We start from the raw sequence: 19858 nt of genomic DNA, 5'->3' as shown, positions 1-19858 counted from the left end.
AGTTGTCGGTGTGATAAGGGAAGTACATAAGAGAACATAAGAGGAGTACATAAGAGAGTACATAAGGGAAGTAGATAAGAAAGTATATAAAAAAAAATGTACATAAGAGAGTACAGAAGAGAGTATATAGGGCAGGTATATAAGAGAGTACATAAGGGAAGTACATAAGAGAACATAAGAGAGTAAATTAGAGGAGTACATAAGAGTACATAAGAGAATACATAAATGAGAACATAAGCTATAAACGTCCATAGTAAATAGAGATATCACATAAGGGAGTACAATAGTAGCACATAAGGGTACTACGTATAAATACCTCAGTAGTGGTCTCCTCGAACAGCGTGGCGTTGTTCGATATGAAGTTGTTCATCTGCGTCTTCATTTGCGCCATCACTTTGGCGCGACGTTCCGCGGCTAACTTCGCACGACGGGCCTTCTCCGCTTCTATAGAGGATAAATAAACATCTATCAAACTACTGTTCTCGTCAAATAATTTTGCCGCTTTGGTGGACAAACTGAGAAATATTAACCAATAGGATTGCACAAAATCTCCGCTCCTCAATCCTATTGGTAAATATTTCTCAGTTTTTTCACTCCGCAGCCTAGCTCCGCTCCGGTAGACAGGCAGCCTTAAGGTCAACTCTGAGAATTTGATACCTCGTGCCGGGGTCATACCTAGTGTTTTGCTCATGTATTTAGACCATTGCGCAATCGCAAATAGCCAACTTCAGGCCGGAAAAGTTATTTGACGACGTCTTTATGTTATAAAGGCTTAAGAAACACAATGGGTTTTAGTCAGTAAGAGTGTGACAATCTCTCACGCTGCTAACCCAAAGCGGGAGGAGTAATTTGATGATTTACAATAAAAACGGTGTTTGTCACCTGAAGTTGGTAGAAGGTTGAAAGGATAACATACCAGCGGCTTCATCAGACGCGGGTTTCTCTTCCTGATCTGTTTCCATGTTATCTCCATCTCCTACGTTTTCGTCGTTTTGGCCTAATAGTGTCCTGCAAACAAGTTATTTCTATTCTAACAAAATATAGTGGGATGGACTATTTGATTAACACTAGCGCTTAGATACACTTTTCATACCTATTTCCTATATATAAAAAACTAAGACTTTTCATTATGATCTCCCGAGCCTTTTCCCAATTATGTTGGGTCGACTTCCAGTCTAACCTAATAAATGAGACGAATAAACCGGATAAAAACGAAGTCTTTTATTATTTTTGATTATCGCATTTATTTATTTATAATCGCATCACTATTTAGATAAAGAGTTTTACATACATATTGCCATCATGCCCCATCAGGCAGAATAATGATTTTTTTAATGCAGATATTTTTTGGAACCTTTTCCCTCTATTCTCTCTATTAACGGTAAAAATCTCCCGTTGGCAATGGAAGTGGCTCTAACGAATTTTCCAACCTATAGTAACCAATTTCATAGCTCTATTTATCAAGAACTATAACTAGATTAGTACTAACTTCATCTTATTAAGCACCCATCTGGCCAGCTGTCGATGAGCATCGACCCTGGGCGAGGTGACGAGCTTCTGCAGCAGCTGCAGCAGGCCCGCCCGCGCCGCGCTCTCGGCGAACTGCAGGAACTCGTAGTGACCGCTCTCCTCGTCGCGAAGTGCGTAACCCATTAGGTGCAGTGCCTGGAAATGTAAATTAGTGTTAAAAAGTGGTAATATCTTTTGGAATATCTATCAGAATTCCTCGTGTGTGTTTTGCGAGTTAACTTTCTCGATGCGTAAAATATCATACAACATAAATACGTGGCAGTCATTTTAGACATCTAGCTAACAGTAAAAAAACTCATACGTCCATTTTTTATTTAGTTTTAGCGACAGTAGAATTTTATTTCATTAAATTAATATTGTTTTTCTACTCAAAACAGATTCCTTACTAACAAAACGAAGTTTGCGTTGGAAATTTTACGTTATGAAATCACCCCTAGTCAATTCTGTTCTCCATGGGAAGCACACAAGGGAGTTAGTGCAGGAACACTTTTCTCTCATTCTCAAAGTCTGATTAAGTCCTTACAGGACGGCAATTCGATGATTGTGATCCTGATACTACGTAATCCACAATATTTTATACCATTCTTAACTAACGCAAAAAAATTACATGGTTCACCTCACCTTATGCACTTGAGTCTCCGAGAAGGACCTGGCCCTGAGGTCCAGTGCTCGTTCTAGAACAGTCTTCAGAACATGGTGTACTGAATCGCTCTGCAGTAAGTTGGCTAGCAAGCGGAATGGGGGTGATAGCTTCGGTAGGGGGGGAGGTGGACAGCATTCTGGTAGACCTGGAAGAGATATTTTTTTATAGGAATGAGATCGAAATGTTCGATTAAGTAATTTATTTTGAAAGTTTTTGAAGGTTGGAATCTAAGTGAAAAAGACATATTCCACAGCGAATACATATATAATTTTAGTAAGGTCAAAAGTTATCGCCAAAAACTATAATAAAAATTTAGCTAAGTTTAATTATAGCCTTAATAAACCATATGAAACATACACGAACATAGCAAAAAACAATAGTATTTAATCCTCTTTTTTGAGAAGTCAGTTTAAAAATGACGAGTAGTATTTGAGCTTATCTTTATCAGATTAGAAAAGTTATTTCAATACTTTTAGTTTCTGCTTAACAAGCATTTGTGGTATTAAAAAAATTCAAATCGGAATAGGCGTTTAACTAATCATGTGAACAGACAAAACAAAAAAGATTCCGAGCTAGTGAGAACCTCTTTTTTAGGAAGTGGGTTAAAAATCTGCCTTCTCCTCAACTCACCAGCAGCCTTCCTCCTAGTCCTCTGCTCCTCCTCACTCCTGGACAGTTCCTCCCTGGTATAATGGTAGAAGAACGTGTCGTATTCGTCGTACAGATGCGGTTTCAGCTTATAAACGCCTCGGTTGTTCCCTCCTGAGGGTTTTATGAAGTCCGCGACCTCGTGGATAACGGCTTCTAGACCAGTTTCGTGGAGCTGGTCTTCGGGTAGTGATCTGAAAAAAAGATGATATGGTTAGCAAAGGGTTTGTGTGAAGACATGAAGCAGCAAGGTGCAAGTATATGTAGAATAAGAAAAAAATATACCCAAAATTATTATCAGACACATATTTCGGCCAAAGTGAACTATAGTTTATAATCCTGCTGTATTATATTATGTGTCTTCTTTAATTTCTAGAACATTGCAGAACATTGCAAATTTAATGGAACTAGCTTCCGCCCGTTTTGCGCTCTTAGATAAAAACTACCCTCATTTATATTATTGACAACTCTGTATGAAAAAAGTGTGTTTATTATGGCAACTAAAGTATATAACAGTTTACCTAAAGATATAAGGGATTGTGATAATGTTAACATCTTAAAACATAAATGGCCTTACTACAAAAACTTTAAACCCTGTTTTACACTTGTCTAATAAAATTTTGGCTGCAAAATGAACCATATGTCAACGTCATAATTTGACATTTTTTTAGACAAGGCATAAACTGACGTTTAAAAGTTTTTGTGGTAAGACGGAAATTGTCCAACTTTTTGATAACCAACTGTTATTATTGTATTAATGATTTTCTATCAAAATAATTAGTGCTTATTATCATAGATATTTAGAATCTGTAACATGCTTATGTAATTTGGATAAATCTATACAATTATAGTTAGCTCTAGTAAGTACCATATTTGTATGCCCCATGTGGCAGATCACGGCATGAACAATTGTATATTTTTTAAGATCTTTGTACCATACCCGTGTTTCACAAATAAACCATTTGATTTGATTTGATTTGACTAACGTTATTCCGAAACACCAGCTATGTTGCTTTCCAGTGGTTTTTGTGTGTAGAGAAGTAAACAACCATATATTTATCCATCCATGTATGTCCAAATTCTCGCGTTTATAATATTACTAGGACGATAATAATGAAATTGTAACAAACCTGTTTAACTCAGAGTGCGGCATAGGTTTGACACACAGCATTTGTATGATCTCCTTCATTGTACGATCCTCATTGGTGACCTCGCCTACTCCGGGAACGTATCGGGAACCATAGACTGAAAAAGAATAGCGCATACTATTATCATGTAAAACTATAGTCTACACGTTTTTTGGTACAGTTGACAGTTGCTGTCAGTCAGTCCAATAACGATATTTTCCCTTGAAAACTGTCAGCCGTCATCTGTACAAAACATTGGGTAATTCTGTTTGAATCATGGAACAGGACTTTTTTTTTATATATTGCATCTTTCCTTTTTCAGTACTATTCTGTAGACTGTTAGTCTGGTTGATATAAGATGGAAGCTTATTTATATTTAAAAGTTGTCCAGGTTTTAAGGGTCTTTTATATAGGTTTTTGTGAATATATTTGATATCACACTGGGCGATACAGATTGTATGAGCATTTGTGCAATATTCATTACCAGCCTTTTTATCCTCCTCTCATATGGAAAAGGTGTTTTAATGGACATTTATTAATTGTATTTTATTTTTTAATTACTATGAACCCCTCCTGTGCAAAATAAATGTTTTTTCTTTCTTATAGTACTTACTGGTAATCAGCAGTCCCAAGAATTCTTCAAGCATGCTAATAGTATGCCTTAGCGTATCGTCTTCAATACTGCGCTGTTCGAAGTCGGGAGCCGCCCACTCAAGTAGGTTGAACTTGTTCAGCACGTGGATAATGAACTCGTTGCTCTCGATTAGAGAGGCGCCGATCTATCGATAGAAAGAATATCGAGTTTTAAAAAGGCCATCATTTAGTGTTACTGATCTTTTTAAATAATGTTTAGAAGGATGCAGATTACCGAAACTGATAGGTACTGTTAGAGAATAATCTCTTTTCAATTATCTATATAGTCTGTCATACTGCTGAGTAATACTGCATGGGGTGAGCGGTCAAAGATTAATCAACACTTCGAGAACCACTTAGACTGGAAGCCATCATCATCATTGGCTCCTTCAAAGGTTACTTTCACTAACAGCCTAGGCAAATTATTATTATTACTAGCTTCTGCCAGCGGTTTCACCCGCATCCCGTGGGAAGCTCTGCACGAACCCGAATAAAAAGTAAGACTTCCTCGATAAATGGGCTATCTAAAACTGAAAGGATGATTCAAATCGGACCAGTAGTTCCTGAGATTAGCGCGTTCAAACAAAAAACTCTTCAGCTTTATAATATTAGTATAAATTACCTGCAACATAACGACATCTCTGTCCAGCATCTCGGCTCGACACTTGACGTTCTGATAGAAGTACAGCTGGTTGATGAGCGCGAAGCCGTTGCGGCGCCACATGCCGGCGTGGACTTGACCTATCATGGCCATTGTTTGTAGGACTGGTTCTGTGGATTAAATAATAATAAATAAATAGTAAATTGTTTATTAACTTAATTTGTACATAATTATAAATAAGTGCTGATGTATAACTTGCTTGAACTAGGTAGAACCTGTGTTTCAGCAAATGAAATGATACATTATTGAGTCTAATATGAACCTAACTGCGATATAAATATGTATATAAATTGGGCTGAATTTGGCCAACCGCACGTCACATATTCAACTTGAGTCTGGCAATCAACAAGTTCATCAATTACTGCATCATTCGATTTTTTTACTATTCCTTCGACAGTTTTTACGGGTCGTCAGAAGCTATAAAATCTGACAAACAGTCTTACCAAGAAGTATAAAATTGCCCGATTAAACGGGTTGAGTAGGCCAGAGGCCGTCGCTTCTAATGACAGACTGGTACTCAGGTGCAGCCCGGCGATGTACCGGGACAGGGGACGGTGGCTGGACACTTACTCCACAGCTGGGAAGTGGCTAGGCGGATGATATAACTCACCAATAAGCTCAGCCGGCGTGGGCTTGGGTCGGTCGTGCCTGTCGAACTCGCGGCTGTGGTACGACAGCCCGTGCTTGTGCAGCAGCAGGTGCAGCCCGGCGATGTACCGGGACAGGGACGGTGGCTGGACACTTACTCCACAGCTGGGAAGTGGCTAGGCGGATGATATAACTCACCAATAAGCTCAGCCGGCGTGGGCTTGGGTCGGTCGTGCCTGTCGAACTCGCGGCTGTGGTACGACAGCCCGTGCTTGTGCAGCAGCAGGTGCAGCCCGGCGATGTACCGGGACAGGGGACGGTGGCTGGACACTTACTCCACAGCTGGGAAGTGGCTAGGCGGATGATATAACTCACCAATAAGCTCAGCCGGCGTGGGCTTGGGTCGGTCGTGCCTGTCGAACTCGCGGCTGTGGTACGACAGCCCGTGCTTGTGCAGCAGCAGGTGCAGCCCGGCGATGTACCGGGACAGGGGACGGTGGATGGAGACCGGTTCCACTGATACGTCGTATGGGATTACTGAGCCGCTTTGGTTGCCTAGTTCTGTAAGAAGAGATAGAAAAATTAGGAAACTATGTACATTTCACATGCTACACATTATCATAGTATTTAAAATGGTAATTTGAAGTTCTTCTTGAAACACCCAGGCAGTGGCGTAGCTTGCCTTGTCGGGGCCCCGTATAAAAAATTGTTTGGAGGCCCTTATATGGCACTTTTTTTATAACCTCTTCCCTTTTCTGTTAACTTTTTCTTTTCTCAGCGCCGCTGGGATAATCTATTTTCCTTTCACTCATTTAATGCACATTTATATAAAGCGCGTAAATAAACAGTGCACTGCACTCCGTGCGGTGGCGGCGTAGCATCGGGTGGCACCCGCGGCGGACTAATTATTGAGCACCCAATAATCATGGATTAAAATTGTAAATAATACTTTTATTTAAAAATCGTGTAGAAATCATTCGTGGTGGTTTTTGCTAGGTTTAATTTAACGTAAAGAAACCGGAAACGGGTCATTGCAAACTTACAAAGAGTTATTTTTGAAATTTGGGATTTAAAAAACCCAAACATGTTTTATAAAAACCGGCCAAGTGCGAGTCGTACTCGCGCATGAAGGGTTCCGTAGGTACCATTATTTATAAAACGGACAAAAAAATCATGCTTGTCGTATGGGAGCCCCCCAAAATATTTTTTTAATTCTAGTTTTCAGTATTTGTTGTTATAGCGGCAACAGAAATACATCATCTGTGAAAATATCAGCTCTCTAACTATACCCTAAAAATCAGTGTGAAATTTTTAAGTTTTGAGAAAAAAATAATTTAATAAAATATTCCATAAATAGTCCCATGAACGATGTTTTCGTAACAGCGCCTAAACAATCTTTAAAGCATTTTTTTCATATGAAGGTGTGAAAAAAAGAAATTAGAGAGTATGCCATTATATTATATTTTTTTATATATTATATTTACATATTATTTTTAACATTTTTATCTTTTTTTTGAGATTCGTCACATTGTTATAGGACGTGGGGCAATTTTGTATGGATTGCGATCCGTCTTCTTTGAATAGCATGCAGTGACTGGTAGTGAATCTAGGCTTTGCAGATTAGAATGGCACCCTCAGTGACTTGTCCCTTCTGCCCGTGCCATCCTGGTCGTGCAGATATGTGTCGACCGAGATGGCACCCCCCGAGACGTGGTACCAGTGGCGGACCGCCCTCTCCCCCCCCCTAATGCTGCTACTAACTCCGTGGTTTAATATCCAATGTAAAGTACAACAACGTACACGTAAATCGCGATATCGATGAAGGATTCCCCGCTGAGTTGAAGATGAAGTAAGTAAAACGGGGAAGTCCCGCAGCCCGCCATAACGATGTAGAGTGTTGTTAACTTTTGAACGCACGCTTAAGGCGGGAAAAAAAAGAATTGCTTTTCAGAATTTTGATATTTGTAAAATAAAATAAATAAGGAAGTTTTTATTTTTTGTCCTTACACACTTTTGAGGCCCCCGTGGCCCGGGGGCCCCGTATAATTGATACGGCAGATACGGCGGTAGCTACGCCCCTGCACCCAGGCCTAATAAGGACCTGATTTCATCAAAGCGAAGCAGAGCGCATGAGTTTTGACAACCCGTATAATTGCTTCGCTCAAGGATGTATGCCGGACATATGGCACAGTAATGGGTCATTAAATAGTAAGTAAGAAGAGTTGTCACTTGCTATTCTTGTGACACAAAAAAAAAGGATGAAAATTCAAGAGGAAAATAGAAAAATAGAAAAATTGCTATTTTTTTTATTACAAATCTTTTTAATTCAAGTTTTATGTTACGGGTAGTCAGAAGCCAGTAAGTCTGACACCAGTCTAACCAAGGGGTAATGGGTTGCCCGGGTAACTGGGTTGAGGGGGTCAGATAGGGCAGTCGCTCCTTGTAAGGCACTGGTACTCAGCTACATCCGGTTAGACTGGAAGCCGACCCCAACATAGTTGGGGAAAAGGCTCGAAGGATGTGTCCTTTTTAATCCAAGATTTTTTTTTACTCTTATGTCGAACTCACCCCGTACAACCTTAGCCGGCGGTGTATAAGTCTCGCTATGCTTGCGCAGCGCCATGCGGTACACGGCGGTGGCCAGCGCCTTCTCCGCCGCGCACCACTCCAGCGACAGCGTGATACTGTGAGCTAACTTCACGTGTAAATTGAAAGCCGACTCCCATTCGGGCTCGTATTCCATGTGTTGCCCAACCTGGGGGAGAAAAAAGGACAATAAAAAAGACATATTTGAATTAAAAAATAATATTTTATTTAGGTACTCCTCAAGACGACGGAATACGCCACGTTGCCAGATCGCTTTCCGCAGATCATCGTCAAACTAACTGTATTATTCCAATTTTTTTATTTCTATCTTTATGGATAGGAAACTTTATTCCAGTTTGATTCTTACCCTACATGAATATGAAGGGCGTGAGCGTCAGAATGACGATTGGCAGGGGAGAATGGAAGCGGAAGACATTGCGTCGGCCGGCCCCAAATAAAATTGGTAACGTGGCAGGAAGAAGAAGAAGTAGATTGTAATCTTTGCGACATTTACACGTATTATCCACAGATAATAAAAGTTTATGAGATAGTGTAGTGACCGACATTGTGGACCATAGACTGTAATGGCCTTACTACAAAAACTTTAAACCCTGTTTTACACTTGTCTAATAAAATTTTGGCTGCAAAATGAACCATATGTCAACGTCATAATTTGTCATTTTTTTGACAAGGCATAAACTGACGTTTAAAAGTTTTTGTGGTAAGACGGAAAATGTTGTTTGATTTGTAAGTTTTTTTATATCTTGTTTTTGTAATTTTCTTTTTATTTTGTAATTCTCATTGTGTGTGATACGTGTGCGTCTGCACACATAAATGTTTTTTCTTTCTGTCTTTCAAAAGATTCTTACTTGTCTCACAACAGAGTCCATCCCCTGCATCATGACCAACAGGTTCAGCATCAGCGAGATGCCGTGCATGAACCCTTTGCGCAGATCATCGTCGAAGGTAGCTGGTACTGAGCTCAGGAGGTACTTGACGTCGTATAATATGAACTGGGCGCGTTTGAACGCCATCGGCACGTGGGACCGGTCGAATTCTAGACGACCCTGTTGACAAAAAAAGTTATGTTCTAATTAGTGGTCCACACTGACCTCTATATTTACCACTGGACAGGCTGTTGTCAACGTGCTTTTGTGCCCGTTTGATAATCGCCATTTTGGCGCTGTTAGACGTAGCGAGTGTCCGTGGTACTAAAATTATTTTACAGTGACCCAATGAACAAACACTTCTCTCACAGCCATTTGAAATTATACGTCAAAATTAGTTCTGTGGACACTCGCTTAAACGATATTGGCGCTTCAAATGGGCACAAAAAAATTGCTGTCAAACGTACGGATCAGCCGGTCCAGTGGTAAATATAGAGGTCAGTGGTGGTCCATGACATGTTGATACTTTTGTATGGGTGTTATTTTGAGGAGAAAACAGTTGAAGATCACCACGTTTTTTTAAGTCAGATTGCGGATTATCGAATAATAATAATATCAGGGACGACTCGTCGGATTTAAACTCACTAAAGAATAAGATATACCATTTTTTTAGGAAGAATATAGACTACGTCTCGTGCGCGCGAAGAAGGCTGCTTTTAGGATTTAAGTATCACTTTTGACAAATATTGGGAAGATATTTTAGGGTGTGGAGGTATGAGAGCAGAGAGTAAAGCTCATCATACCTCGCAGTAAAGGGAGGATCCTCCGACCGGACAGGAGGTTTTGTCCGGTGGGCTACTGCCCGCTGGTTGTTGTCGGGGTGATCTATCTGTATTCACTGTGCGCGCGAACACTGCATGTGCGATGCAGGTTAGTTGCGTCTCCGAATGTGTAGATGGCGGTGTTGTGAGTTGTAGTACCGCTACAAGGGTAAATATAAAGACCTAAATGTCACCTATAAATCTCGTAAAAAGTATCTGAAAGAATGCCTATGGAAAAGCACCACCAGGCCAAATTTCACCTTAACTGTGTAGCAATAAGGGTTATTATTGAGTATTTTGCATGACTCACATTACTGCAGCGCCTGTTACACTCGCTGACGAAAGTGTTCATGACGACGAAGAGAGCGTCGTGTTTAGCTATGAGGTGGTGCGCGAGCGTCGGCGTCGTGTACAGCTGGACTGATAGCGATGAGATCGAGAACGAGTGGTCGTGGTCGTCGCGGATGAAGTCCTTGAGGATTGAACCTGGGAATAAACGACGAATATTTAGTATTCCATAAATATTAAGACTTTCTTAAGATGGTGAATAAAGTATTTTACGAAAGAATTTCAATATAATCAATATGAAAGGAGATTATAATTAGAAACATTGGAAAAAATTTCAATTAAAATTATTTACGCATCTATTATTTGAGGGTCCACAGACTAAGTCCAGTCTTAATTTCTTTGGTTAACGATAAAGTGTCAGCCAGATATCTAATAGTTCATTCTATCTGCTAGATAAAGGCAGCTTATAATTTCTGCCAGATATTGCTATACAAGACACCTGTGAAATGGAAAGTTATAGTATATCTGTTGGGTAACTTTATGATAGGTTCTCAGAGACTTTATCAGTAATCGGTGAAACTATCACTATAATTATTTTTTTCATTCATTTTAAGACAAATATCGATAAGAACACAACACTCACCATAATTCTTAGTAAACAAAATCGCCATAGTTCTCTTCGTAGTATAATCCATCAGTGTTGTAGCAATCAGTAGACGATGCCACGCGGTTCTAGCCGCCTTCCACATGCGCGAGTCATTCTGCATGACCCCGCAAGCGACGCCGCCGCCCCCGCCCACGGAAGCCCCGGCCCCCCAGACTTCTTCACCTAGGGCTACTTGACTGGTTGCTAGACGGAGACTCGGTTCTTGGCTCACGAAGTTTTGTAGCCTGGTGATAGAAGGTATCATTGTAGCAAGGTATAAGAGAAAAGGGATTTGAGACAAGTACCGTACCTAAATTATTAGAACCAAACTGATTTTCATCAAAACTAATAATGGGCCGGAATATTATCTTTGTCATATTTTCTTTATGAGTGGATATTAAAAATAGCAGTTAGCATTATCCAGATTGAACACATAGCATTTATCGAAATACAGTCTTAACTTTTGTACAAAACTGAAATCTACAAGTATCAAAACCTCTCAAACAAAATCCCATAAACAAGATTCACTACTCAACTTTTAGTTAGCTTCGAAAATCTTACACGCAAAATTCAACTCTTCACAGCTCAAGCACTCAAACAAAACTTACAACTAAACAAAATAGAGTTCAACACTCACACAAAACTGAACCTTACACCTAACACAACAAAGTTCATTCTTCAACACTGTATAATTCAAACAAAACTGAACCACATCCTTCACTAACGAGTTCATTATTCAACGTTACATAGCTCAATCACATTCATCTCATTGAACAACTGCGCATACCTCAGCAAACAAAACTCAACCTTATACCTAAAGACATAAAGTTCAAAACCACTTACCAATGCAACAGCTTCATAGCGAAGGTCTGGTGGGCGATGACGTGCGCGTGCATGACCAGCACCTTGAGGCTCCAGTTCATTGTACAATATTACATACGTCACCCACTCAAACAAAACTCAACCTTACACCAAACAAAATAGAGCTCATTGCTCAACGTAGTATAACTCGACCACTCTCAAACAAAACTGAACCTTATAGCTAACACAACAAAGTTTATTATTCAACATTGCATAGCCCAATCACACTCATCTCATTGAACAACTGCGCATACCTCAGCCAATCAAACAAAACTGAACCTTAAGGCTTACACAATAAAGTTCAAAACTCAACCTTATACCTAAAGACATAAAGTCCAAAACCACTTACCAATGCAACAGCTTCATGGCGAAGGTCTGGTGGGCGATGACGTGCGCGTGCATGACCAGCACCTTAAGGCTCCAGTTCATAGTACAATATTACAGACGTCACCCACTCAAACAAAACTCAACCTTACACCAAACAAAATAGAGCTCATTGCTCAACGTAGTATAACTTGACCACTCTCAAACAAAACTGAACCTTATACCTAAGACAATAAAGTTCATTATTCAACATTGCAAAGCCCAATCACACTCATCTCATTAAACAACTTCACATACCTCAGCCAATCAAACAAAACTGAACCTTACATCTAACACAATATAGTTCAAAACGCAACCTTATACCTACGGCATAAAATTCAAAACCACTTACCAATGCAACAGCTTCATGGCGAAGGTCTGGTGGGCGATGACGTGCGCGTGCATGACCAGCACCTTGAGGCTCGGCCCGTGGCGCGACGTGAACCTTTCGAACATCGCCGTACAGCTGACAGACACGTCATACCATCACCCCACACCGACGATGGTGGTTATAGGACGTTAGGGGATGGGTGGACAAACCAGAGGAAATAGTTAAATTGAATAGTTTGAACAATATTTTGAAGGGTCTTTTAATACCATAATCAAAAAGAAACTAGAAACTGACTTTTGGCGGCTTCTAGTGTTTGCAGACTGTCAATCGAAACTCCTCAACCAAAGTCTGGTCAACCTGATATTTTGTTGAAAAGTATAAATTGAATTTCAAAATTCATAGGCAGAAGACATTTCCACGAGTAAACTATTAATTAAAAATAAAAATAATATATCCTAAATGAATATTATTTATTGGCATCACATGGTCTTTCGGCCATTGTCATACTGGTTTGTTCACCTTACCCTAGCGTTCTATTGAAAAGGACAAGTACGATACAATGCGGGAAGGTATTTTTTTGTATAAATCAATGATTTAAAAAAAAGTGATAAGAGAAAATTGCGAAATTTCCTTTTAACATATTTACTCAAAGAACTGTATTGGATATTTTACTTAGGATGTGTATAAGTAAATTACCTAATCAGCTACCCACCCGTATTGCAACGCACTTTTTAACATAGTTGAATCAGAATTGCACAAAATATTTTGACAAGTACTAATATAAATATAAATGACTCTTATAATTAGCAAAAGTAGACTTTATTACAAGGAAAATAAAGGTCAAATTACTTCGTTCAGTTCTGATTTCATCAAGTATCAAGAAAGTTAGTTTTTTTAAATATTGTTAGTATTAATTAAGGGGGCAATTGTTTCAAAATATTCATGGCACATTTAGAGACGGCGTCAGACACATATTGTTACAAATTGACATGACTTTTGTGCTCAAGTTATACTTAGGAAATAAAGACGCCTTTGAGAGTCTCAGCATGTTTGGGTACAAGTTAAAATATATCTTAATGAGAGTGTGGGAATGAAGTTGCGAGCACAAAAATCAAATCCTTATTTTGTACATTGAAATATCACCTTTATTGTCATACTGTTAAGGTATATTTTTAATCATCCCCAAAAGTACCTATGTGCAAGTATTAGATATTGTATTGTAACACATATGTCTGTCGTCGTCTTAACTACAAAGCATTGATGAAGTGCTAACTACACACCAATATGAATGCAGTACTAAGACAACACTTAGAAGAATTTTTAAACTGTTTCCTACATAATAAGGTGATCTAACTACTAAAATGGGGTCTATCTATTTGAACTGTGTAGTACAAAATTGAACAAAAAAAAACTGTAATTTCAAAAATTATAACTTTGCCAATTTTGATGGAAATGTAAAACTGATAAAATTTTCGGTATACTAATATCTGTATCTACTTATTGACTTAAATAAGGGTACAAACAAACAAACACTCAACAGAAAACACTACTTATGTAAGCGAAACGCTGAAGCTATGCAAGTGTACGAAGTACAGCCCGTATAGAACTGACAACACATTAAAAACTCTTTTGAAAAAGAATTGATCAACGCTTGAAAAAAAAAGAAACAAAAATTTTAAATTCGGAACATCAAACTGTCATAAAGCGAGAAATATTGTGCTGTTTACAATAAAGCGGCTTTATCGCTAACGCAGCTCATGCAACAACATAAATGCAGCAACCAAACGCATTAAATCCTAACAATTTAATAATTAAACGTAACTTACTCGTCATCATTTATCGTGACGGGTTCGTTACGCGCGTTAGGTTGCATGTTAATCAAAACTTGAATTATTAGTTGGTCAATACTATCTGTTGGGCGGGAAATCGGATGCACACTATCGTCTGGGTTGCTATCACTAAATAATCAGAAAATAACCAGGTATTAGATCGATTGTCAATGTTCTTATTTTAAAATTTCAGAGCTGCGTTCTAAGCTAAGCTATCCAAAGAGTTCGAAAAAGGGATACACATTTTTGTGTTGCCAATTGATAATTTTCTTTTTCTTTTTTTTTTCTTTTTGGAATGGATATCTCTTTTTTTTGAAAATAAATATCTCCCATAATAACAAAAATAAATTAAGAAATGAATTTGAAATTCGATGGTAAAATGAAACTAAATATAACTATTCCCAAAATAAGATGAATATGATGAGGTGAAAAGCGTTAGTAAGATTTAGGTTATGGTATAAGGAAAATAATAAAAACCCTTTGAGAATATAGTGTAAGTCGAGGGTTCAAGAAAGAATGAACAAATCCTTTATTTGAAATTGACTCAAAAAAAAAAAGATGATAGTTTTTTATACCATAAAACGACAACTTTGTCAAGACTATTATCGTCACAGTCAATTTGAGATCTCTCCGGAACCCTTCACTTAACATAATCATGCCTAATGAATATCAGCAGTTCGCTTATGACTGTATAACTATAAAATATTCTTCAAGAAAAACAGAACGTTTTAAAGGCTTTTTAAAACGTTTATAATAATTCTTAAACTCTCTATTTCTTTACCGTTATGCAAACGGTCAGAAGTAAACTGCATTTGTATTCAATTCTCCATATTGCAATCCAAGACTAAAATAAATTATATTACAATTTAAATGACCAAAAGTACACATTTTATCTTGGAATGCAAATATGTGTCCTAGTTTCTCACACAGCAACACTCGAAAAGACCTATCTTTGAATAATCAAAATTAGTTCTATATCGAGTAACCGTGTGGAAAAGCCTAAAATACCTAACACAATATAGAGATGCATTCAGGAGACGATCATTATATCGACAATTTAATATTCCACATTTATTCATATAAAAAAAAAAACATTAAGACAACATCGAATGGCATAACCTTCAAAAAGCCTTCTTTTACCATAACAATATTCATAACTTTAGTAAATTTATAAATTCGCATAATTATATTTATTTATTTATTGATTCATCAACGACGTCAACACTTTTCGAGTTAAAAACCGATTTAAATATAAAAAATATTATATCATATTAGTTAAGAAAATAAACCGAGTCAAATCGATAAAAAATCGTCTCGCGAGCACATCCCTAAAACAATATCGATAACATTTACAATCAAAAGCGGCATGACACAATCACACTTACATCTCGATGTCAGTTTTGAGTTTATCACAAACTTGGAAGGAGTTGCACTTGACGAGGGCTCGACCCTCGCGGTCGATCAGACTCACGAGCTCTAAGGAATCCCGCTGGTTGCATTTTGTTACTCTTACTAGGGTTGTTATGACCTGGAAAATAGAAATATATGAAGAATAACATTGCTATACTATTTTAAACAATATTTTATTAGATCATTCACGGTACTAACTAAACCTTGCTCATGAATTCCTCTGTTTACATGAGAAGAACTGCGTGAAAATGCGTTCAGTCACTTTTTGAGTTTATCTCTAACAGAATTTGTAGCGATATACATATTAAATAAGTACATGAAAAATTGAGGTTTTCTTTCACACCATATTCACCAAACAAACATACACAAAAAAATCCCTTGACACCTGAGTAACTTTTAGCTTGAAGAGTCCACTCTTCAAAGTCAGCTTTTAATTCCACCTTGTCATTCTCACACACACATGTTCATTGACTATTGTCTGTCAAGTTACTCAAATTCAAACCTTATGCCTACAAACATAAAGCACATAATCACCTGATCGAAAATATGCGACTCCTCATTGTAAAGCACGGTGATTCAAACCTTATTACTACAGAAATAAAGCACATAATCACCTGATCGAAGGTATGCGTCTCGTCGTTATACAGCACGGTGCAGTAGCAGTCTGGCTGGTCGAGGATTTGCAGCAGATCGCGCTCCGCATCCTTTAGCCTGCACGGAGTTAACGTACTATTCCTTTTATTATAACAACTCGAGTGTATGGGAAATAATAATATGTATAGGGGTTGTTTAATATGAAAGTACCTACCCAAATGGAGTTGATAATTGATGTCTGAAATCATCAAAATCAATACCAATTTTGATTTTACTAATATGCATATAAACCTCAGGGCTATATTTTTACTGAATATCAAAAGTTGACAAATACAAGTCAAGTTGACAACAACAATAAAAAGGGTTGTGATTATTTCTAGACCAAGTATCAACTCCATTTGATTAGGTTACTTAACTGAAGGTAACCCGACCCTTATGGGACTTTAACCAAAACATATTTCAAACAAAAAATACTATTTATGGTTAAATTGATTAAGTAATTTTATTTATATTGATTTTTAACCACATTTTCATTCAATTCAAGTCAGAAGTATCAAGATCTCTAGACAAATGCCTACCAAACAGAGTACAACAAAATCTAGACTTCATACAAACACTTACCTTAAATCATTTGGCAAGCCCGGAGCATGGTCGTGGGTCAGTAACCTGAGGCAGTACGTCAGACAGACAGACGCGACGATCTTCATTCGCTCTATCACGTCGGGCTTGATTGTGGCCTCTGATTGGTTGTCGTCTTCTGACGCCTGAGGATCAAAATAGAAATGGTTACATAAAAAATATAGAAAAACCCTTCTGTAAAGAACAGGCATCTATGGGAATCTTGGTTTTGAAAACTTTATGCTTCAAGAATCAAAAGGGTCGGCAGGAGACGGGGGTGTGGCAAATTATGTTTCGGAATAACATCGAGTTTTAAGAGAACTGTAGTTCTGACATACTTAATAGCGGGAAAATGAAGGTGGAAAAAAACATGTGGAGGTAACAGCGCATATCTTTGTTGGAAAGTAATTTGCGAGCCGGCATAAAATTTGGAGAGATCTCTTAACTGTGCTCTATAGACTCTATACATAAAAATCTCGTTCAACTCTACTCATTCAATGCAAGAATTATAGTATTGTTGCGAAAGTTTTCTTAAATCTTTCTTACAGCATGCAGCTCGCAGAAGGGATCTCTCTTCCAGGCCTCGGTGTCGCCGCAGTCGCAGCAGCCGCCGCCGCTCGACTGCCCCATCTTGTACTTGTGGTGCCGATGTGCTGATACTTTGAAGCATTCCACGCATAGCACGCATGTGTTGTCCATTCCTGGAAGAAGAGAAAGACATGGTGATAACGACATGATTGTCATTTTGGCTTAACGGGACTTAGCAGAGGTCGTATGAAAAATTTATTTCGATCATTCAGACAAAACATGTACGAAGGTACGGACTTTAACAGATGAAATATCCAGGAAACGACATTCGCGGTCTACTTTTCTTGTACCAGTAATCCCAAATGGTCCTGCAAAATGGTCCCAAAAGGTCCTGCTGGTCTCTGCTCAAACGGAAGGAGTATTTCTTTACTCACCCATCGCTGTTGCCGAACTGTTCTAGCGGCTGGATCAGCAGCCTGGCTGATAGTTGCTGTTGGCTAGTGTAAGGAGACACTCACCACACTCCCTGCAGCTGTAAGCAGGGTCTCCCTGCTTGAACACGCGGCCGCAGAGCGTGGAGCGGCGCGGCAGTGGCGGCTGTGACCCATCGCTGTTGCCCCACACGAACTGTTCTAGCGGCTGGATCAGCAGCCTGGCTGATAGTTGCTGTTAGCTAGTGTAAGGAGGCACTCACCACACTCCCTGCAGCTGTAAGCAGGGTCTCCCTGCTTGAACACGCGGCCGCAGAGCGTGGAGCGGCGCGGCAGTGGCGGCTGTGACCCATCGCTGTTGCCCCACACGAACAGTTCTAGCGGCTGGATCAGCAGCTTGGCTGCTAAGTCTTCGTCGAATGACCAATCTGAAATCATAGGAAATATGATTGTAATACTTGAATACCACCAACATCAGGCTTAAATTTAGTAGTCCCAGTCAGACTTCTTCGGAATGCAATCTTCAATACTAGTCTGTTACAGTTGGTTACAACGAACAAAGAACGAGAGCATTCTTAGAATTTTCTGTAGAATTATCGAAAACAATGAAAGAATATACTGCGTCTATTTACATTAAATGAGTTAAGATATAATCAGCATTCACCCTTCTGATGTGAAGGGATTCTTTCACACTATTGTGTATTCAATTTCCTCTTAGTTTTTCCATCATACAGACATTTTTCATAACCGCACATTCCTAACTAATAAAGTACAATAACCCCAACGCCTTCCTCGTAATAATTATCTACAAACTATTGCAACCTCTTTACTCAACCAACAAACATTTTAATACACGAACTCGTTAACCCAGTAAGAGTGTTGTAAAATGCTGCAATGTTGGTACAGACATACAAATGTTTATTTGGTACGCTAGACGGTAAACTATAGTAATGATAATGTATGTTATGTATGCGTGTGAAGTGTGCTAAAATCAGTGATCTGAATACGTTACGACATTATGCATGCTAGTTATAGATTTTTGTTTGTATATTTTAGTGTTTAAGTCTGCCTAGTTCGGTCGCTTTATGTAAAAGAATAGTATTTTAACTAGCATTTAGTGAAACTGGAAGATAAATAGACACACAAAACAGTATCAAATCGTTAAGCAAATGCTAGGAGAGTTCACTTTTATTCATTAGTAACCCTCTTCATAAGAAGGGAAAATTCTTCCAAGTAAGGCTCTATCCTAATATCATAAATGCAACTGTAACTCTCCCTGTCTCCCTGTCTAGCTTTCACTCTGAAACTATTAAACCCATTGAAATGACATTTCATAATCTAGCTAGATCTTGAGAAAGGACTACATTTATTTCGGGTGCAAGAATTTCCCTCTGAAAACGGGTTTAACCGCAGGGAGCAAGTATTTCATTAACACATACCACCGACCTAAATCTCCTACAATCCAATTTCAATACACGTACGTGGTCACAACCACATGTGAATCGTTTCCGTATCGTCTATCTAGTTAATTATTTAATCCTATTCTTTCGTAACACTTCCATTAACACTACTAACGGTAACTAATCGAATACATTCCTATATAATCTTTCCCGATAAGCCATTGGTCAAGGTTGGGCCTGATTGACGTAACTTGCGTCAATATTTCACGTTCAGAATTCCATCTCTAAATAAACCTAGGGGTATTGGATGGTCGGGGTAACTTGGTTGAGGAAGTCAGAAAGGCAGTCCCTTCTGGTAAAACACTGGTACTCAACTGCATCCAGTTAGCCTGGAAGTCGGACCTAACACAGTTGGGACAAGGCATAATGAATTCT

General features: G+C 38.7%; 1 protein-coding gene across 1 annotated transcript in view; it reads right to left on the bottom strand.

The window, feature by feature from the left end:
* The window catches only part of LOC110379784 (E3 ubiquitin-protein ligase UBR1), a 54891-nt gene that overhangs the window by 8718 nt on the left and 26315 nt on the right, over positions 1-19858 (bottom strand). Inside the window, exons 4-22 of the mRNA XM_064039398.1 lie at positions 18287-18451; positions 17611-17765; positions 17068-17210; positions 16467-16563; positions 15828-15970; positions 12635-12748; positions 11056-11303; positions 10435-10610; positions 9286-9483; positions 8399-8585; positions 6206-6391; positions 5204-5352; positions 4562-4727; positions 3952-4066; positions 2804-3015; positions 2152-2318; positions 1490-1665; positions 917-1008; positions 317-444 (exon numbers count right to left, since the gene is read on the bottom strand). Of these exons, the coding sequence (XP_063895468.1) occupies positions 317-444; positions 917-1008; positions 1490-1665; positions 2152-2318; positions 2804-3015; positions 3952-4066; positions 4562-4727; positions 5204-5352; positions 6206-6391; positions 8399-8585; positions 9286-9483; positions 10435-10610; positions 11056-11303; positions 12635-12748; positions 15828-15970; positions 16467-16563; positions 17068-17210; positions 17611-17765; positions 18287-18451 (3017 nt within the window). The remainder of the gene's footprint in view (positions 1-316; positions 445-916; positions 1009-1489; positions 1666-2151; positions 2319-2803; positions 3016-3951; positions 4067-4561; positions 4728-5203; positions 5353-6205; positions 6392-8398; positions 8586-9285; positions 9484-10434; positions 10611-11055; positions 11304-12634; positions 12749-15827; positions 15971-16466; positions 16564-17067; positions 17211-17610; positions 17766-18286; positions 18452-19858) is intronic.

This window comes from Helicoverpa armigera, chromosome 19 (genome assembly GCF_030705265.1).
Source record: "Helicoverpa armigera isolate CAAS_96S chromosome 19, ASM3070526v1, whole genome shotgun sequence".
NCBI classification, from domain to species: Eukaryota; Metazoa; Arthropoda; class Insecta; order Lepidoptera; family Noctuidae; genus Helicoverpa; species Helicoverpa armigera.
Note: the sequence above shows the minus strand (reverse complement) of the source record. Positions and strands in the feature narration are given on the sequence as shown.